Source organism: Notothenia rossii, assembly GCF_949606895.1.
Source record: "Notothenia rossii genome assembly, chromosome: 4".
Classification (NCBI taxonomy): domain Eukaryota; kingdom Metazoa; phylum Chordata; class Actinopteri; order Perciformes; family Nototheniidae; genus Notothenia; species Notothenia rossii.
Window position 1 is genome coordinate 1,654,159 of NC_136902.1, and position 22,526 is coordinate 1,676,684.

Here is a 22,526-nt window from a genome sequence, read left to right on the forward strand (position 1 = left end):
TAAAGTAAACAGGTATAAAATACTGTATGACAGTAAAACAAAGTTGTTATTAATAAACAAGAATACAGTTTGAAAGGGAATTGATTTGTAAAATATCCATAAAGAAAAAGAAAATCTGCTTCCAGTTCTGTTTCATCTGGGTGTTGAGAGATGTATCCATAGATCTCTTCATGTTGCTCTCAAAGTGCACCAGATTGATGCTTTAAACTTAAACATTTAAAAACAAATCTTCCCGGGGAGCATGCCCCCTGGACCCCCCTAGAGGGTGTGAGGTACCCCCCTACTTAAATCTTGTCCACATGGATATTAAACTAAATACATTTTCACACATCTTGTGTCCATATCTTTCTGTTTTGGTGGTCATGCCACACCGTGCACGTGCATGCATGCACGAGTCATGGTGAGATATCTGGATTCAGAGGTTGCTTTTTCTTTGCACAGCATGAAAGAAAGGCCAAATGAATGGGCTGTGATTTTTTAGTATTTTTAAGCAGAGGTCAATAATTTGTACGGCCCTCGGAGGATGTTGAAAAAATTGAAATGGCCCTTGAGAGGAAAAAGGTTCCCCACCCCTGATCGACGGTATCAAACGCTTTGGACAGGTCAATAAATAGAGCTGCACAACTCTGCTTATTATCTAAGATACTCCTAATGTCATTCATCTCTTTCACTGTGGCAGTGATGGTGCTGTGTTGCTTTCTGAAGCCTGACTGATGTTTAGACAGGATGTCATGTTTACATAAAAACTCCTTTACCTGTTCACTCACTAGGCGTTCAAGAACCTTCGCCAGAACTGATCATTTATAGTTATTTAAAATAGTTGCCTCCCCTCCTTTCAGTAGAGGCAAGACATAAACAGACTTCCATACTTTTGGAATTGCATTTGTGCTGAGGGAGAGGTTAAAGAGAGTAGTGAGAGGAAGAGCAATACAATCTGCAGCTATCTTTAAAAAGAAAGGTTCTACGTTCTCCGGGCCAGCCGGTTTCTGAGGATCTAACTTAGAAAAGGCTTCATGAACAACATCAACAGTAAAAGGAGTAAAACTGAAAGGGTTTTCCAGACCACATTGTTCAGAGTCACAGACTGTAGTGTTCACAGAAGCAGAGTTAGTCACAGAATCGAACAGAGAGCCACAGGACACAAACTGCTCATTAAAGCAATGTAACATGGAGGCTCTGTCTGATATAGAGCCAGATGCTGTGGTGAGGCACGGAGGTAGCTCATTACGGATCTCACCAGTGGATAACGATTTTATGGCTTTCCAACATTTCCTAGGATTATTTAGGTTTTCTGTGGAAACTGACAGATAGTACTTTGACTTAGCACTTTTGATGTGAAGTGAAGCTATTCCTTAGCTGCCTAAAACACAGCCATTCTACCTCTGAGCCTGATTTCCTAGCCTTTGCCAAGGCCTTGTTTCTCTCATGAAGGAGACTGGACAGTTCAGCAGAACACCAAGGATTGTTTCGTCCCTTTACTCTAAATGTACGCAGGGGTGCATGTCTATCAATGATCTCCATAAAACCAAGATAACAATAAGACCATGCAGTTTCTACATCAGCACACAGATCCATTTTCCCCAATCAAACCCAAACAGATCATGAACAAAACCCTGCTCCACAAAGTGTTTTATGTCTCTCTTTATGATAAAACAAGGTTTAACCTTTTGGACCTTAATGTCCCTAATTGTGGCTCCAACACAGAGATCACTCACATCATTCACTAATACTCCCACAGATGAGTATTTATAGGGAGCATTAGTTAGAATGAGATCAATTAGGGAGGATTTATTTGGGGACTTAATGTTAGGGCGAATAGGACTGTCGACAATCTGAGTAACATTCAGAGAGATACAAAGGTTTTTAAAATCCTCTGACACTGCAGTTAACCAGTCCCAGTTCAAATCTCCAAGCAGCACTATTTCCTTTAGTCTAGCCGCAATATAAGATTAGCTAGCGAATACAAGGAGTCCTTGCCAGCTGAGGGGGGTCTGTAGCAGCCCACCACCATGACCTGTTGACCCTTTGCCACTTCTATATTTAAGGCTAAACATTCAAATTGCTTACTGATGGATTTGGAATCTAATGAGGATACACTGAACTTATTCTTAACATAAATGGCAACGCCACCACCTTTATTAGGCCGGTCGGTACGATACACGTTATAACCATTGGAGGCGATGTCAGAGGCCAACATAGATTCATCTAGCCATGTTTCTGATAAAACAATGACGTCAGCGTCAGTCGAGCTCGCCCAGATGCGGACACAATCTAGTTTACCAAACAGACTGCGCATATTGAAGAGGATGAAACCCAACCCAGACCTAGCTTTAAAATCAGCAGGAGTAGCGATCTGACTACTACTACTGGGCAGTAATAATAACAAGAAAAACAGGCATCTTTTCCTTTTAAGCGACACACATACATTGTCATCAACTTTAGAAACACCGGAAAAGTCTGCGAGAGTGATTAGAGTTTAAGAAGCAGTCCTGAAGAACCATCATCGCAGGAAAAAAGAAAAGACAAACATATTTTGTGGAGCAGATTGTCTGTCACAAGGCAACCGGTTATTGTTTGTGTAACACATCCGAACCTTTGCAGGGGATGCTCACTGCGGGTGGCAGAACAGACCTGAATCCAGTAGACTCCTCAGAATGACTAGAGATCTTCTCATAGTCCAAAACAGTTAACAGGCCCAGCAGAATCCCGATATGGGCCATTTTCCCAGACCAGCACACAGTATCCGCGATGTTCCTGGAGCAAATCAGCGCAGCAGCAAAGGACAGGCGAAAGCAGCTCCGGTCCCTCCGTGGTATCCCCGGGTGAAAGCAGGCCTCCACAACAGCAGAACCAGGACAGTTGGAAAGCAGGCCCCAGCCGTGGTAAAATCCTCCTCCTTAAAGCTTAAAGGTCCCATGTCATGCTTTTCCGGTTATCACCCGTCCCCTTGTTTGTTATGAAGGTTTTTATGCATGTGAACGGTCTGCAGAGTCAAAACCCTCAAAGTACACCCTGTAGCGAGTAAAACTCTAACACAGAAGATACCTCCCCAAAACGCCTCGTTGGAGATACGTCACTGTCCATTGATTCTTCCGGGTACGCATGATGTCATGCCTTACCCGGAACCAAATGGAGCAATCCGTGGAGCCGTTACGTTACATCCGTGGATTGGTCAAAATTGAGCAATCCACGGACTTCCTCACACACACACTCAGTGCATGCAGCTCCGCTGATCTCTCCTCCCTGGCTGCAGGCTGATAACAGACAGTTGGGATCGCGGCGATAATCTCTCTGCAGACCCATTCTCTCTGCAGACCCATTCTCTCTGCTGACCCATTCTCACAGCGTTTATCAACCTTTTTCTTACTCAATATCAAGACACACTTATTGTTTTTACTTCGGCTGTGACTTTGTGTGTGCTCAGGGTGAGTTTGGCTGTGTTTCGATGTGTATCGCTAGACAAGGAAACCACACCTCCACGGATCTCAGCGCGATTCACAACGTCCCGACCAATCAGAGCACACTGTGCTCACAGGGAGGGTGGGGGCTGGAGCTACTGGAGCTACAACGAGCCGTTAAAGTCCTTATCTTACATTAAAAACTTTTTTTGGCAGGTGATTTCTGCGGGGTGTATGCAACAGATAGTCAATGTATGTTTCTTTATTTCATACTGAATAATATGTAAAAAAAGGAAAAATATTAGGTCCAATAAAAAAAACTTTGCTTCTGGAAGCAGGCCATTTCGTGACGTCACGTGTGGTTCCCGGCTGCCGCTGTCTGGCTCCCTGCTGCCGTCCGGATCGACAGCCAATGCGCGCAGCCAGCGAGAGTTCACAATGAAAAATGGCGTCAAATATTGTTGATGTTTACGCATCAGAAAAAGCTAATAGCGCGGGTATTTGGCACAATTTGACAGAACAATTATTTGGTGTGGACGATGCGAGCAGTGACGATGAATCTGAACGATCTCTGCCGCCTTTTACACCAGAAATAAGAGGCCTAGAACCGTATAGGTTCGAGCCAGCAAAACTGTCTATAGTGCCATGTCATTCAATGATACCTGGGTTTCTCCCAGTTTACAACTTAGATTAGGATATATAAATGATAAACAAATTTCAAATTGATGGTTCACTCACCCTGGACAGTGTTAGTTTTTTCACAGCTTTATCGGACCTGTGTTTCTTTTGTAGGGGTTCCGCCAAGGAGTCTGACATCACTTGTGTTTCACCCTGTTTACTATCGGACAGCGTTGTCTCCCGTTTGCCGCGAAATATCGACGATGCCTGGGGCTCAGCCTCGGAACGCGAGGAAGTCATTGGGGTTGAATCACCTGTCCTAATTGATGGAATTGCACCCTTTCTTATGTCCAACTGTTTTTTGAAACCCATCTTCCATTGTTGGTAGCCTTCAAAATCATCAGGGACAACAAAATGTGCCCCACAAATAACGCTGGTTTCAGGCGCACTGCCAATTTTTTCTTGTGTTCCGCACAAATCGCTCCCATTTCTCCCGTAAAACCTTCTCTTTCGGGAACAAATGAACGGTAAAACCATCCCGATTGGTGTTGCTACACCCGCCAACGACACACCTCTTCACCATGATCCGGAAAAAACAAGACAAACTCGGAGATAAACACTGATACACAAAGTTGACATGCGGCTATACCAGCAATGCTACACTGTGTGATGCTGGGACGGGCTGAACTCACCAGGATTCGCGGAACCACACGTGACGTCACGACACAGCACCAAGCAGCGGCAAGTTTGAATCCAGACTTTTCTGGATACCTCTGAATTTGACCCATTTTCCCGATATTAACAAGTGATTTACAGCAAATAGGAAACGATATTCGATCTATATCACGTGTTACTGGAATAAGACCCAACAAGTTAATGCATTTTGAAACAGTTCTATGATCTTTCAGCTACAGTAAATTACGCAACATAAGGACTTTAAAGGCAGAGAGTGAAATTCAGTGAATACACGTAGTTTACAGAGATGCTGTTTGAGAAACCAAAGTGAGTTTGGAAAATTGCACAATATAAATCTATTCTAGTAGACCTCAACAATGGAATTATGATCAGTGGAAATGGCCATGACAAGTTTAAAGCTCATGATCAAATAAATAAGTCCGGCACTGCAAACTAGAACAGTTTCTTGAATGTGTTCAACATCAAGGAAGGGATGAACGATAACACTAATAATAATATGATAATACTTTGGAGGAGGAGGTACTCTGAGTCTCTGCCAATCATTTTATTGGATTTGCAAAACAAACATTGTGGAAGTGTAACTTTAGACTTCGGGTTAGTGTGACGGCATTTCTCATTATTTACAGAAAATCTTTACAAATCCAAAAATGTACAAGCAGATTTATTCATAATGTATTATTATTATTATTTGCATTTCAATACAAAATATAAAAAAATGAAGCTCCACCTCAACCGACTCCAACAGTCAAATCATATGAATGGACAGGTAATAATCATTTGACGATATCATATAAAATAGTATAACAGTAGGAGTACTTTTAATAATTTCCAATGCAAGACTTTTAAACAAACATTAGTTCACCTTTGAGATGTAGTGGAGTAGAAGTTGGCATGAGACGAACAAACTACAGTTAAATACAAGTACTTTCAAAGTGTAATTAAGAATTTAACAAACGCTTCGCCGAACTGTTTCATTTGTGCTACGACAACCTGGTCAATTGTAAAATGAAATAAATGATTTTCCTCCATAATTTATCGCTGCAGCTTTGAAAGCTTTCTTTAGAATAACGTGGATTGAACATCAATTGAAGAATATAAATACTATAATAATAATAAGAAAATGAAAATGATACATAGACAAATGACTTCAGAGCTTTTAGAGACAACTCTGATGATCAATCATTGCTCAGAGAATAAGAACAACTCTTTAGTTTAACTTCCAGAGACTCAGAGACAGACTTTAACTCTCTTTAAGGACTCTTTAAAGTAGAGACACTACATACTGATATACACCTGAACATCAGCAGGAGAGGACTCTTTAAAGTAGAGACACTACATACTGATATACACCTGAACATCAGCAGGAGAGGACTCTTTAAAGTAGAGACACTACATACTGATATACACCTGAACATCAGCAGGAGAGGACTCTTTAAAGTAGAGACACTACATACTGATATACACCTGAACATCAGCAGGAGAGGACTCTTTAAAGTAGAGACACTACATACTGATATACACCTGAACATCAGCAGGAGAGGACTCTTTAAAGTAGAGACACTACATACTGATATACACCTGAACATCAGCCGGAGAGGACTCTTTAAAGTAGAGACACTACATACTGATATACACCTGAACATCAGCAGGAGAGGACTCTTTAAAGTAGAGACACTACATACTGATATACACCTGAACATCAGCAGGAGAGGACTCTTTAAAGTAGAGACACTACATACTGATATACACCTGAACATCAGCAGGAGAGGACTCTTTAAAGTAGAGACACTACATACTGATAATACACCTGAACATCAGCAGGAGAGGACTCTTTAAAGTAGAGACACTACATACTGATATACACCTGAACATCAGCAGGAGAGGACTCTTTAAAGTAGAGACACTACATACTGATATACACCTGAACATCAGCAGGAGAGGACTCTTTAAAGTAGAGACACTACATACTGATATACACCTGAACATCAGCAGAAGAGGACTCTTTAAAGTAGAGACACTACATACTGATATACACCTGAACATCAGCAGGAGAGGACTCTTTAAAGTAGAGACACTACATACTGATAATACACCTGAACATCAGCAGGAAAGGACTCTTTAAAGTAGAGACACTACATACTGATATACACCTGAACATCAGCAGGAGAGGACTCTTTAAAGTAGAGACAATACATACTGATATACACCTGAACATCAGCAGGAGAGGACTCTTTAAAGTAGAGACACTACATACTGATATACACCTGAACATCAGCAGGAGAGGACTCTTTAAAGTAGAGACACTACATACTGATAATACACCTGAACATCAGCAGGAAAGGACTCTTTAAAGTAGAGACACTACATACTGATATACACCTGAACATCAGCAGGAGAGGACTCTTTAAAGTAGAGACACTACATACTGATAATACACCTGAACATCAGCAGGAAAGGACTCTTTAAAGTAGAGACACTACATACTGATATACACCTGAACATCAGCAGGAGAGGACTCTTTAAAGCAGAGACACTACATACTGATATACACCTGAACATCAGCAGGAGAAGACTCTTTAAAGTAGAGACACTACATACTGATATACACCTGAACATCAGCAGGAGAGGACTCTTTAAAGTAGAGACACTACATACTGATATACACCTGAACATCAGCAGGAGAAGACTCTTTAAAGTAGAGACACTACATACTGATATACACCTGAACATCAGCAGGAGAGGACTCTTTAAAGTAGAGACACTACATACTGTACCTTTACCTTTTCGGAGTATTTATATTTTATACTCTTTAATACTTCTACACCCCCAGTATTGTACTTACATTTATTCGACAGCTTTAGTTACTTTGCATATTCAAACTAAACAAAATATGAAATAACCAAAGTAAAGTTTTGAATGCAGGAGTTTTACTTGTAACAAAGTATTTCTACACAGTAGGCCTCGTAGCGCTCTGGCAGTCCCTTTATACTCACTCCATGGCTTATCTCGGGTTTTCTCCTTGACCTCTTCAGCCAACTTCTCTTTCACTGCTTTCATCAAAACCTCTTCCAGCACATGTTCTTCTTCTGTGAATATCAGTTCCTCAATCAGATGTTTACTGTCGAAACAACATGGTACTTTTTCACAGCATTTGCATCGTTCACAGAATGACAAGATGAAAGCCACAATAGGGATACAAAATGCCCAAAAGCCACCGTAATGCTGAAGAAAGATAAAGACAGAAAGATGGTTATATTATAACAGCAAAACTGCATTCCTGTTGTTTTTTTAAATATGGAAGTGATGCTGGTAAAGTAGATCAAGAGTGGAAGCACTCACCTGGGAAGAGTTTTTCAGTTCTTCAATGATGACTCTCTGGTTGTCCGTGATATTCGCCTCAGCTTTGCAGGCTAACTCTACCTGTTTCTCAGAGCCGTCATTCTTACAGCAAACATACCAGTCTCCATCGAGGAGCACAAAAGCAACCCACAGCAGACCAACTCAAAAAGCCTTGAGAATGTGAAGGAAATAAAAACACCAAGGAACTTCGTGGCATTTAGTGCATGAGCACCAGTTTCTACAGGCACTTTGAAAATAAATTTGTCCACAGTGTGAAGAAAGTCATTATTAAGACTGGCAGAACCATGAACGAGTCACAGCCTGAGTGTTGTGGTTCGCAATCGCACGCAAAGTCCTTTTCAAGCAGAATATTGTAGGTCAGGGGTGCCCACACTTTTTTGGCTGGTGAGCTACTTTTGAAATGAGCAGCTCTACCAACCAAAAATAAAATCCCAAATTGCAAGGGGGCTGAATAACATGTTTTATTTATAACAACTCTATTTGGGTTCTTGAACAGAAACAAATACATGAATACATCAAACTAAAAACACATGTGAACCTCTCTCTCTCCCTCTCCTCCCTCTCTGTTAACACATAACAAGCAGGCTAAGAAACCACTCTCCAATAAGCAAGTGGAATGGATTTGATAGTGAAGCACTGACACAGCTCTCTACAAAGTGCGGCGAGTGGATAGACCGATTCACGGACTTTCTACATGGTAGAAGTGGGGGGGTCAAAACTAATCATTTAAAAAAGGGTCATATAATGGCTGCGACGCCCATGATGCAAAAAAGACAGTTCCTCTCCTAGTTCAATAAATATTAGGCTAAATCATCGTCTCTTTAGTCATGAACCAAAACAGCAACATATTTCAGCTAAGGTGAATAGGAGCGATAGAGTGCATTCTGTACCAAGAATCAGTCTGCAATTGACAGAGTTTGACAATTACATGTTGAACCTTATGGAACAAGTCCATACAACAACAAAAGGGCCAATTGAGTACAGTGCTGAAAAGCTTTGAATCCATTCTCTTTATTGTTCAGCCATAATATTCTTTGGACAATTACTGAGTTTAGCCTTGACCTGCTTGAAGAATACAGAATGAACAGTTAATGCTTATCATGCAAGTATTTTTAGAGTTCTTGTTTGGAAATTTGAACAAAAAGTTGAATGTAATCATATTGCTTTCAAAGATTTAGTGTGATCAATATTTCTGGGAAATTGACACAGGAAAAAAGTTCATGACATTGAACAGAGCTGGAAATGTTCCCAGAAATAAGACAAGGTCATCAAGATGCAGTAATAAAGCTTAATTTAAACCATTTCAAACAAAAGGCAAGTCAAACCCAATAATTTGAGAACTTCAATTAAGTGGTTCGGAATTTTTTATTTTATTTGTATTGGCCACATACAATCTGAAATGCAAAGAGAACCAAGAATAAAAACCAAATTCAGATTGAAGAAACCAGTCAGCGAAATGGATCCATTCCTGTTGGGAGAACAAAGTTTAAAATAACCGTTCAGAATAAATGTATATTGCAATACGAAACCCTTACCTTCAGGAATTCATATCTATGATGGTAAATGGCCCAATGACTGCTTTTTGTACCATTCCATGGTTCTCTGCAAAAATAAATACTTTAGTACCAGTCAACCAAACAAGTGTAATACAGCAGAAGTTGTGTTCATACCTGACGCAACACTCCTCTGCCTCCTTGACTTGCATTTCGATTCACAGCAGTCACAAAGATTGCTCTGGGCCAAGTTGTCCAGCAACTCCCAACTGAGTTCATGAAGATTGGATGAAAAGATCATTCAAATGCATCTCAACTCTTCCAAATAAAGTCTCCACAAAGTTTGAATAGTTATGAACGGGATCCATCTGTATCTTCAGTAGACCGGGCTTAAGCTGAATAAGTCATCTCATGTAAAACAAATTAACCTACAAGTCAAATTCTGATATATGAAAGTACTATTTTTACCCATGCCCTTGGACAAAGTGGCAGGCTTTCTTAGTGCTGTCAAGACCATTGGGATCCCAAGCCAAAAGTTTGCAGTGGATAAAGACCTGTTGAGTAGAGGGGAAATATAGCATGGCATCAATTAATCTGTTTCCACAATAAAACCTTGAATCTGAAAAATGTAAAGTTCAATGTACCTCTTCTCCCATAGCAAACGTAAAGGTCTGAAGTGATAGGCGGATCTCCGATGACTTTTGCCTTGGTTCGAATTTTGATCGTGACGACACACTTTCCAAAAGACATCTGTTGGGTTAAAGAAAATGTATTAGCATTACAACCAAGGTTTCAACCAAAACACGTTTATTTATTTTTAAATCAATGCTCGTTGCCATGAGAGTACCCTTTATTGGAGATGATAGGGTACATGGTGCTTTCAGGGTACAGCTCTGGTGTGGTAGCTGCTACACATTCCTCAAGAAGCAGCAGCAAGGGCTGATGGGTGTTCTGCACCACACTAGCCATGATGGGGATGATGGAGCCCAGAGGAAAGCGTGTAGACTCAGCAGGGCCTGAGAAGTCGTCTAGGGCAGTAAACAGAGGGAGAGTCATTAAGTTACAAAAGTCAGGGAGAGCTGCCGTTCGTAGAGAGTTTCTCATGTTGTTCACCCACCATTCATCAGGCCAATGTTAAACTGCAGATCTCCTAGACTGTAGGTTTTAAACACTGGGTCATAGATCGTAGCATACCAGTCTTTGGGCCTGCACAAGATAAAGCAGAAGGGTACAGAAAAAGCTGCAAAGTGAAACTATTGAACTTATTAGTGCGAGCTTGTTTACTCCTACTTGTTCTACGGACAAATTCTTTATTCTTATTCCGCCGGGTTATTTTGTCCGTCTTCTTCTCCCACATCGCAGAAACTCCGTTCAAATATTACTTCTTTCATAATTCCCGAGATACATCCCATAATTTATCACATTTTTAACATGGAAGTCAAAGGAGAAACGCTTTAGACTTGAAAAATCGTCATGCAACTTCAACTGCAAACTGTTCCTTCACACTTTCACTCAGAAACATCATTCCAACTTTAAAATGTTACACATCTTTCTGACATTATTCATATTAAACAACTTTCAAATCAGATTCATACTTTTAGAAATATTAAACATTGCTCAGACCTTGGTAAAGAGGCCTTCTTCAGATTGTAACATTAGTGTGTATTGCGCAGCTCGTTAAGGCTAGAGTGCTTGAGTCACAGCTAGAGTGGAGGACTGCTTGAAATTCACCTTCATATATATATTTTTAAACCTGCAATAATTCCCAAACCCTGAGACATCCTTTCTCATGAGAAACGTAGAAAAACATCTCGTAGCTCCATTAAAGCACGTTGTACATTCAGGCTCATCTTTCCTCACAGCAGCAGCCGCACACCTTTAGTTAGTCGCCAAAAATGCCACATTATTGACCCAAAAAAAAAAAAAAGCACACTTCAGATTCCAAGGGTTCTTGAGATGCTTCACACGTTGAAATTTCACAGATATGTTACGGTTCTTCAACAACTTTCACATGCAACACGTTTATCTCTCATTCAGAACAATGGAAAGGCTCTCCTCTCACTGATAACTGCACATCACCATGGAAACCTTTGATCTCTGGGCTCAAGGACAGGTGGTTCATAACGTGGTTAGCTCAAACACCTGTGTGATGGAACATGATGATGTCATAACTCCAACTGACATGCTCAGAACGCCACCAATCACCACATGATGGTTAACACTGTGGCCCTGAACAGCTCTCCATCAAATCTGATGTTACGTAATGTGGTGTTACTATGGCAACGCATCCCTCGCCTAAAACACGATATCGCTGTAACTCCAATGGACACGGTCCAATCGTCCCCCAATCTTCACTTGTATATCACCGGTCCATGCCTCAATAGCTGTACGCCAAATCTGAGATCTCACCATATGCCGTTTCCATGGAAACGCATCCCTCGCCTTAAAACACGATGTTGTCGTGATACTTAAGCAAATGGTCTGAAACAGCACCAGACTTCAGATAATGGTTATTGATCTGGCCCTCAACAGCTCTATGTCAATTATGGGGTTTCATCCTATGCCGTTTCCATGGAAACGCATCCCGCGCCATGAAAACACGATGTCGCTGTAACGCCAATGGACAGTCCGATCGTCCCCCAAACTTCGCTTGTATATCACCGGTCCAGCTAAAAGACTTCCTCCAAAATGCAAAAAACTAGAGTGAACTTAAATTTGTGATGTTCAATTAAAACTATGGGAAAATCTCAATTGACAATGAATTGGGAACACAGTGTACCTTAGGGATTGTTCTCAGTAAATGTACATTTTTTTGTTGAGAATACTTCAATAGATAAAGCTAATTTGGGAATAGAACAGAAACAGGCTGTAGATTCCCTAAATCAGTCTCCCATTCATTGTCTATATAGCAGCTTCAGACTTTATACCTGATGACATCACAAGTGTGGGACGTACTTCTATGCTTGGTGGCTTTGAGAGGGAGAAGCTTATTAACAAATTGAACTTTCCCAGGCCATGAAAATGCCACATTGGAATTGTTAGTTAAGGGTAATGTCACCCTTTAGCACCTTATGTTGGTATGAGAACAAACCTCTCATATGCACAGACGACTGGGCGGGTGAAGGCCAAATTGTAAGAATCCGCAGAAGCAACGTAGGTCAGATCATTGCTGTACACCAGTGCATCCCCGGTGACCTGTTAGAGAGACAAAGATCCCCCTGAGAGAGCTGTTGGAAATATAGCAGACTCACAGCTTGCAGGTTTAAAATATATATACACATACCAGTCTCCTAAAGTTACAGTCAGTGAGATCCACATAGAAGTAGGCCTCTCCTGCTGAGAAGCTAGTTGGGAAACAGTTACCCAGACGGAGAAGCGACGTGTCGGCCTGGGGTCGGCTTTCTGTCCACATCAGCGTCACAAAATCTGGCCCACAGTCCACTTTCATGTCTGCAACACAAATCAATTAAGTTCAGACTCAAATATTTGAGTCAAGGTTAATAACAAGACTTTAATTGTTTCCAGTCTTACCTGCATATACTGCCATGGCAGCTGCCAGGCTCAGAAGCAGTGCACCTTGACAAAATGAAACCATCATGACCGAATGCTTGCTACTGACACAGTGCATGTTCTTATACCTCGTTCCTGAGAGGCATTCATCAAGATAACGTATTTCACCTGGTGCCTGTCAACAGTCCCAGCTGCAGCAGATAGCACACTGATTACAGCATGGGGAGCATCCAATCACATTAGTCCTTACACCCAATTCATTTTGATTCAGCTTCATCAGCAGCACAAAATCACCATTTGTTAATCAATTTATTATCCTGTGTGACTACCTTCCATTCTTATTTAAAACACTTTAAGGATGATAGTGCATGGGTTGTCTTACTGATGTTTTGATTTAGTTTTGGTTATATATATATTAACATTAATATATGTATACGTTGGGATTTTTTGTTCAACTTCAAGTCATGCAAGAAAAAGTTTTCTTTGAGAATTAAAAGGTGAGTCATTTCTAAACAAATGATCATTTGGGGGAAGGTAGTATTCCTTTATCAGATGTCCTGACCTATTCAAATGTGTCATTTTGATATCTTTGACCTAATGGAAACTCAAGGTAAGGGAAAAAGGTACATTTAAGTTGTATTTATTGAGAAAATATCCACACTCACACATCTGAATATTAGCTGTGTTGCTATGATCTTTTAACTGCATAAACACATGCCATGCAGGCCATCCCTATTGATTTTATAATCATGGCCAGAAAGTAAACTATGCTACATTCAACTGCAGGCATGAGTGCCCAGAAAATAAATTCAGATCAGAATTGTCTTTTCAAATTAGGCTCAACATAAATAATTGCCATAGTTGTAATACCACACAGATCACCAATAGCTTTTCAATCTGCTGGTGTATGTAATGTCAGAATGTATATCATGTGCAGAGCTCAATGTAAAATGGAAAGTGAAAGAAATTCAGGGGCTATACTCCAACTCACATGGCCATTAAAGGTTACATTATAATTGACAGTATCTTTCAATGACAAAAGTCACACATAATTAGTAAAGTTCTACTGATGGGACAGATGGACAGTTGAGGACAGTAGGACCTTCATATGAAGTAAAGATACTCCTTTTATACTCAACAGGAGGTAACAGTTTTATTTATACAGAGATTATAGACTACTTTAATCTGCATATGGATGTCGTCCACCTGGGCCCTCTCTTCAGTCTCCCCAATCTTAGACTGGACTTCCTGTTGAGAAAATGTTTAGCAACGTTAGTCTTATGGCAAGTTTTGAACAAAACTTCAAGACAAACACCATAAATCAATACTCATTAACCTTGGTCAGCAATGGAAACTTCTGATGCATTGTGGGCATTTTGTTGCATTGGATCCATTATGATCAGGGGTCCCAACACAGAAGTGTGCATGAGAGCGATACCCCATTCGTGTCCTCTCTTGGAGCGAGTGTTGCAGGTCCGAGAACAGCAGTCACACATGGAGCTCTGCATGGGGTCATCCAGGAGTTCCCATCTGAGGAGGCAGCAATCGTTAAGGCTCAAATACATCAGCATGGCTTTAAAACATTTTGTATACACAGAAGAAAAAAGCCGTTATAAAATGGCGTGATGTTTCTATAAAAAACTAAAACTGGTAAAATGATAAATATCAAGTTAATGACCAAAAGATATATTTCCATCTACAGTGCAGAAAAAGGTGAACGTTTTACAAAAGCTCAGGGCTTTTTTTATTTCATAAATCTCATTAGGTCGGCTAATCATTTGAGTGCGCCTCCTTTTAAAACTAATATATTGTTATTCTCAAATATTTTACAATCATCATTCGTCACAATTGTTGTCTATACTTTGTTAGTTAGCAGGAGATCATTTTTCATAGATATATAAAAGCACAATACTGATCAAAGTACATGTATTGATCTACTTCAAGTTGGATATGTTATGCTAAAATAAGCTAGCATCCTTGGCTAATGGTGCATACTTGTTGTTGCTCATGGCATCAGTTGCATTCATCATATTAAACTGCTGGCCAGAACATTTTCACATACTTCCAACAAATCAAACTCTTCCCTTACCGCTCATTTTCCTTTACATAGTGGCAAGCTTTCTTGCTCTCACTTAGAACTTCAGGATCCCATGCGAGCAGTTTGCAGTGAATGTACACCTGAGGAGCACATGAAACATACATGTTTGCTAGGAACCAAATATTCTTCAGAGCACTTTACATTTACCCCCTCACCTCCTCGCCGAGACCAAACTTGAAGGACTGCAGGTAGAGGATGATTGCAGACGAGTGGTACCGAGGGAGAAACCTGGAGTTTCCCTTCACACTGTCCAGGAGACACCTGAAGAAATTCAGATCAGCGATAAGGACTAAACTCCAGAAAACAATGAAAGAAATCAGAGACTGGATCTCACCCCTTATTTCTAATGATGGGGTACACATTGCTGTTAGCCTGCAGCTCAGGCGTAGTGGCTGCCACACATTCCTCCATGAGCAGCAGCAATGGCTGATGGGACTTCTGCTCCACTGTTGCCCATATTGGCATGAAGGAGCCCAGGGGGATGACATTCGTCTCCGCTACTTCTGTTATTTGTTCTGTAAGGGGAAAAGTAAAAACGGCTTAGTGTGCATTTTTTGAGTGTTTGGCCTTTGGGAGCATGAGCCCTCACCATTTAGGAGCAGCATGTGGAACTCCAGCCCTCCTCGGCCTTCGGCCACACCTGACCCCGGGTTCAGGAAAGGAGGAACCCACCCCTTAGGTCTGAAATATATTAACAACATTTATAACAATATATCAGCTTTAAACTTGAATTTAAATAAGAAAGTAACTCCTACCTTGGATAAACGCACTCGATGGGATACACATAAGCTGCAGGACTCGACCTCGGTTGGGGCCTGAAAGTCAGCTCATTTTTGTAGATGAGATTCTTCCCTTTCACCTGAAGAAGAAAAAGAAGCTCATTATGACATTGAAAAGGCTGAGGGGTATTTTGGTGAAACATGGCAGTCACATTACCAGTCTTTTAAAATTGCAGTCATCTAGTTTGTAGTTAAACTCAGCTTTCCCCTCTCCCCTGGGCAGAACATGAAACCCAGATGGCATGCAGGTTCCGAGGAAGTGACGAGCTGCATATTGCCGCAGCCTCGAGGGGATCGTCCATGTGATGCTTATGGAGTCTTTTTCACACTGTACTTTGATTTCTGCAAAGAAATCATTATTATATATTTCCCTACATTCCCCAACAAAAGCAGATGTTTACATACATGTGCTAAGCATACCTGCATTGGCAACAGTCGTTGCAAAAAGAACCACGACTATCACACCTAGGTAGAATTGAGTCCCCATGACTGAATGATCTAGATCACACAGGAAGTGGCACCATTTGTAGACTCCTTGCCAAATGAGCTGAACGAGCAACACCTGTGTGAGAGCAGGGCAGCACCTGTCTACTTATACTGGGGTGTCATTTCACATTCAATTTCATTGTAGAGTTTTCATTTGGATCATTTATATTACACTTATTCAAGTATATTTTTATTTATCTGCCTAATTGCTTCTTTTTTTTTATTCTACTGAATTTATTTTTTATAAAACTACCTGATTATTTTACATACAACACTATTTATAAAACAATTCTTCTTCTTCTTCTCTTGCTTTTGGCGGATTGCAAACAACTTAAAAGGTGCATACCGCCACCTACTGTACATGAGTATGCATCATCACATCATTCCAACTCATTAACCTATGTTCTAATCAAAATACAATTAAAATAAATCAATAAAACCATTAAATAAATAAAACAAAACGAAACAAATCTATGTTCCACTCCCTCTCTGCCTCTAAGACTTTAGCCTTTCATTGTTCTCTTTCCTCTTTATAGATGTCACAATGTAACAAGATATGTTCTACATCTTCTTTTACTGCACAGTTCCCACACTTGTTACTGTCACTTTCCCCCATGATATACAGCCTACTGTTCAAAGCCGTGTGATTTATTCGGAGTCTAGTCATCATGATTTCCTCCCTTCTGTTTCTTTCTTTATGAATATTAATTGTAATTGTATTTTGTACTTTGTGATAGTCCTTGCCTTTCTGGTCTTTCTCCCACCTCTTCTGCCAGATCTCCATCCCTTTCTTCTTAATGACTGCTTTTCCTTCTCCTTCTCCAAGTTGAACTGGTAGTGTTATTTGCTTTTGTAGTGCACTTTTTGCTAATCTATCAGCACGCTCGTTCCCTTTCACCCCCTCATGCACACTCGTTCCCTTTCACCCCCTCATGTGCAGGCACCCAGCAGAACTGCAGATCTATGCCGCTTCTGTGCAGTCTTAACAGGCTATGATTCAGTTCTATGAGAATGTCTTCTCTAGTTGTTGTTGTTGATTGTATGCTTTGTAATATGGACAATGAATCTGTACATATAACCACCCTATCTGGTCTGACCTCTTCAACCCACTGCAATCCTATTATTACAGCAAGCATTTCTGCTGTATACACTGATCATGGATCAGATGTTCTTTTTAAAATAGATATTTTAAAGTCTGGGATGTATATGCCAACTCCAACACGCTCTTCCTTGTTCTTAGAGCCATCTGTATAAATGTGTAGGTAATTGTAGTACTTTTCGTTCAGATACAGACTTGTTTTAATTCCCACTTCATTTATTTGCCACTCTTTTTTCCTTTCTACAATACTCATATCTATGTTAGCTTCTGGGAACAGCCATGGGGGAACACTGCTAAATGGGGTTGCTTTGGCAAACGTGATATTCTCCACTCCAGATGCCCTCGTTCTTTCCTTACTCGTCCAGCCAAACCCACGTCCCTGGAATTTTGCGTATTCCCAGCAATCCTGTAATATTCTGTTTGGAATATTTCCTTCTCCACTACCTTGTAGTCTGACCCAGTATGACAGAGCAAGTTTCTCTCTTCTGATCTCCAGAGGTGTCTCTCCTGCTTCTATCAGAACTGCATTGATAGGGAATGACTTTATTGCTCCAATACACAGCCGCAATGCTTTATATTGTAGTCTATCCATTTTTAAAAGCGATGTTTTTGCTGCTGCTCCATATACTATACAACCATAGTCTATTGTGGACCTCATCATTGATCTGTAAATGTCTATTAATGCTTGTTTATCTGCGCTCCAGTTGCATCCAGCTACAGCTCGCAATACATTTAATACTTTTTAGCATTTTGTTTCCACTTGATTAATATGCATGTTCCATGTGTATCTGCTATCAAACCAGTCCTAGGTATTTGAACTCATTCACCTTTGTCATTGGACGATCATATAGTATTAGCTGTTGGCCATTAATCTTGCGTTTGTTTGTAAATACCATGTAGCATGACTTGCTTTCTGACATTTTGAATCCCCAGTTATATGACCACCTCTCCACTTTTGTAATCGCTCTAGCTTCTCCATTACGTATGGGGCATGTCTTCCCCTCATCCAAATAGCCCCATCATCTGCGTACAGAGCCGATTGTATGCATGTGTCTAAGCATGTAAATATATCATTAATCATGATGTTAAATAATATTGGACTGACTGCACTCCCTTGGGGAATACCATTTTCTATTTCTAAATAGTTGGAAATATCTGCTCCAACCTTTCCTCTAAATGTCCTGTCTGTTAAAAAGGCCCTGACCCAATTTAACATTCTCCCTCCAATACCCATTCTACCCAATTTGATCACTAACCCCTCCCTCCACAGAGTCATACGCCTTTTCAATGTCAAAGTACACTATTGCCATTATCTCTTTCATTTTCAGTGTTTTTTCCACATCGTTACTCACTCTTACTAACGCATCTATTGTGGACCGCCCTTTACGAAATCCGCTCTGAAAACTACTCAGCAGCCCTTTCTGTTCCAGTACATGTGAGAGCCCACGGACAATGATCTTTCCCATCCATTTACATAGGTGTGATGTAAGAGCTATTGGTCTGTAGTTACTAGGGTTAGCTGTATCTTTCCCTGGCTTATTGAATGGTAGCACGATTGCTGTTTTCCACACACTTGGCATATCTCCTTCTCTCCAGATTTTATTGAAAAGACTCAACACCATTTTCATAGTTTCCATAGGTAACTGTCTAAACATAGCATAGCATAGCTGGTCTTGTCCTGGGGCTGTATATCCTGTACCTTGTAAGGCTATTTTGAGTTCTGACATTGTAAATTCCACATCCAGAGCCGACCTATTATCCTGTCTCTTCTCCTTCACGTTTTCATTCTCTGCTAGTAACTGCTGTGTTTGCTGCCTATGGATATCACTGAGATGCTCCCCACTATGTACTGCTGCAAGTGTCCTTCCTAACATACCTGCCTTCTCTTTATCTGTCACTGCCAGCCTCTCCCCATCCACCAAGGCTGGCATTTGAAAGGATTTCCTTTTCCCACTCATCTGCTTAAACATGGACCAGACATCACCTAATGTTACTCTGCCAATGGTAGAACACAGTTCTCTCCATGTTCTCTTTTGTGTGTATTTTACTGTCCTTCGAGCAGCTGCCCTTTTCCTTTGAAACTCTATAACATTATTTTGCGTCATGTTTTTCTTTAATTCTCTAAATGCATCGTTTCGCTCTTTAGTAGCCCTGCTGCATTCCTCATTCCACCATGGCACCACTTTCTTCCTACCCTCGGTTGTTGTTTTGGGTATACTGTTCTCTGCTGCATTTAGTATATGTTGCGTTATGTGGCTTGTAATGACCTCTATGCTTCCCTCTGATGTTAGCAGGTGTACCGACTCCTCACACCATATCCTACATTTCCCCCAATCAGCTTTATCAAAGCACCAGCTGGTTATTACACCTCCTTCCTGCATATATACATTAGTATTCATTTTAGTAAGCACTGGATAATGGTCACTTCCTACAGTGGAGCTATTCAAAACAAACCATTTGCATGTATGAACCAAACAGTTTGACACTAATGTCAGATCCAGGCATGAGACTTTCCCCCTGTGAACATCTCCTCTTGTGCCATGTCCATCATTAAGGCATACTAGTGTTCTTTCCTCCAGCATTTCTTCCACTATATTTCCGTTACTGTCTGTATGGGTGCTGCCCCATAGACTGTTGTGTGCATTGAAATCACCACACCAAACTTCCTTCCTATGTTTATTGCCTGCTATTTCTTTAAATATATCAGTGGTTAGATTTGGACATGGGTTGTATAAATTGATTATCCTAATGTTATCTTGTTTCTAGGGTTGCAGATGTCCACTATAATACACTCTATATCATCAGGAGATTGCACCTCCCTATATGCCACACCATCTTTGAGAAACGTGGCACACCCTCCACCATTTTGACTATTAGCTCTATCATGCCTTATACAGCTAAATCCTGGGATGACAAAGTCTAATTGAGCTCGTAACCAGGTTTCTTGCACACATATTACCTCAGGGACCACCTCTAGCTCATATATACATTTCTTGAATTCTTGACCATTAGCTATGAGGCTTCTTGCGTTCCACTGTAATATGTGCAGCACCATGATTAAGGATCTAACCCTCATCCTGATTTTCATTTTCCCCAGCTCCATTTAGAGCTAGCATTGCATGTATCTGATCTGCTTTAATATCTTTCATGTCTAGGAATTTTCCAGCTGCCTCCACAATGGCTTTGATTCTATCACTTTTCTGTTTTAACTGTAATGCAACATTTACAGTATGGCATATGAATACCACAACATTCACCTTTTTCACTCCTAGAACATCATCATCCTCTTTCCTCTAGGTGGCGCTGTGGGGTTGGATTTGAAGATTACTTTTTGGTGTGTTCCTGCCATTTTGTATTGTAATGCTCTGCTCCATTCCACTAGGGGTCTTATTGATTGTTATTGTTCCCCTTACTTTCTTTATTGCTTCTGCGTATGACACTTTGTTTGTAATCTTAACCCTCTGCACCTCTCTGGCCTCTCTCTGCACTTCACATCCTCCAAACGCAGCACTGTGATCTCCTCCGCAGTTACAACATTTAACCTTTGCATCCTTTTCACATTTTCCATACTCATGTGTTCCTCCGCATCTCGCACACCTTAGCTGCCCTTTACACTGCTGCGCTGTGTGCCCCATTCGTTGACATGCGTAACACCTGAGAGGTTTGGGAATGTACTCCCTAACAGTGAAGTTCAAATATCCCATTTGTACTGCCTTAGGTAATGTTCTCTCAAACTGAATGAGGACTGATAATGTTTCTTTGAGTGTGCCATCCCGTTTGCTTTTAAGCCTTCCACTACTTTACCTCCTTTTAATTCACTTTTAATATCTTCCACTGACATGTCCAATGGTACTCCTGAGATTACTCCTCTCAGTTTTGCCATTGCTCCTGGGACATGCGCCTTCATTTTCTCCCCATTCAGTGAGTTCATTCCCAGAATCTTTTCCTGCTGCTGTTTGTTATTGGCATGTATCAAACCCCGCTTGTTGTTCATGAATTTAGCAAACTTAATTTTTCCAATCTCTTTTTCAATTGCTTTGGTAAGTTTAATCGGGTGGTAATGCCCACCATCCTGATTGAATTCTATTACAACTTTCCACTCGTGTTCTAGTTCTTTATCCAACATTGCTTGGCTGACACTTTGACTGATTTTTGATTTTTTTGCTTTGATTAGCCTTGTCTGCTTCACCCGACCAATCCGACCACCTTCTAGCTCTTTCTGAACTATCTCTTTCTTTCAAAGATCTTTTCTTCCTCGCAGCTTTGGATATCATCCAGTCCATATCGTCTCTTTGGCTACCATCTGAGCTGGTTGACATGATGAAACACTCAATGTACAGTTTATGCAAATCCGCCAAAAAATAACAGTCCAATGCTACCGTTTCTGTATGTATCCGAGTTTTCCGATTCTCTCTGAGCTTTCTGCCACGCGTCTCCGACTTCACTTTCACTTCCACTTCCACTTCCACTTCCGGCAGCAGCTTCACCTGCAAACAGAGCTCAATCGTGGCCAAACGGTGGGACTACATTTAACATTTCACACACAATACACCCTGACACTACACACTGCGGAGATTTAGACCTGAGATTAGGGAAGAGCATTTCCACCACAGAAAATAACATGATCTACCTCTAAGACATTGATATGATTTATAATGTAATTAATATGATTTACTATCTCATTAATATACTCAGATATTGTACTTTAGTTAAAGTAGAGGGAATATAAATACAATGTTCAGTAAATGCTCTTATTTTGAAGTGCTTCCTGTTTGCTGTTCAGTTTCACTTCGTGCTCGTCGGTCGTGTCGCACCTTCTTCTTCTTCTTCTCTCTAAAGGTTTGTAACTCTTTGTGATTTTAGAGCTTTTAGAGACAACTCTGATTATCAATCATTGCTCAGAGAATAAGAATAACTCTTTAGTTTAACTTTTAGAGACTCAGAGACAGACTTTAACTCTCTTCCTGTTTTTACCTGAGATACACCTGG

At 40.7% G+C, this 22,526-nt stretch overlaps 3 protein-coding genes across 3 annotated transcripts in view; 1 reads left to right on the top strand and 2 right to left on the bottom strand.

The window, feature by feature from the left end:
• The window catches only part of LOC307035609 (NACHT, LRR and PYD domains-containing protein 3-like), a 97,574-nt gene that overhangs the window by 16,098 nt on the left and 58,950 nt on the right, over positions 1-22,526 (top strand).
• On the bottom strand, positions 9,419-12,774 carry LOC307035671 (zona pellucida sperm-binding protein 3-like). Its single transcript, XM_079675296.1, has 8 exons — positions 12,657-12,774; positions 10,683-10,771; positions 10,413-10,593; positions 10,210-10,315; positions 10,034-10,119; positions 9,743-9,834; positions 9,608-9,674; positions 9,419-9,540 (listed from the first exon to the last, which is right to left on the bottom strand). The coding sequence occupies exons 2-7, from the start codon at positions 10,687-10,689 to the stop codon at positions 9,610-9,612; spliced, it is 537 nt and encodes a 178-aa protein (XP_079531422.1). The 5' UTR covers positions 10,690-10,771; positions 12,657-12,774; the 3' UTR covers positions 9,419-9,540; positions 9,608-9,609.
• LOC307035651 (zona pellucida sperm-binding protein 3-like) lies at positions 13,700-16,522 on the bottom strand. The gene is made up of 9 exons (XM_079675267.1): positions 16,373-16,522; positions 16,110-16,294; positions 15,929-16,032; positions 15,763-15,854; positions 15,508-15,688; positions 15,329-15,434; positions 15,165-15,253; positions 14,412-14,605; positions 13,700-14,323 (listed from the first exon to the last, which is right to left on the bottom strand). Exons 1-9 carry the CDS (start codon positions 16,437-16,439, stop codon positions 14,310-14,312), a joined length of 1,032 nt encoding a protein of 343 aa, XP_079531393.1. The 5' UTR covers positions 16,440-16,522; the 3' UTR covers positions 13,700-14,309.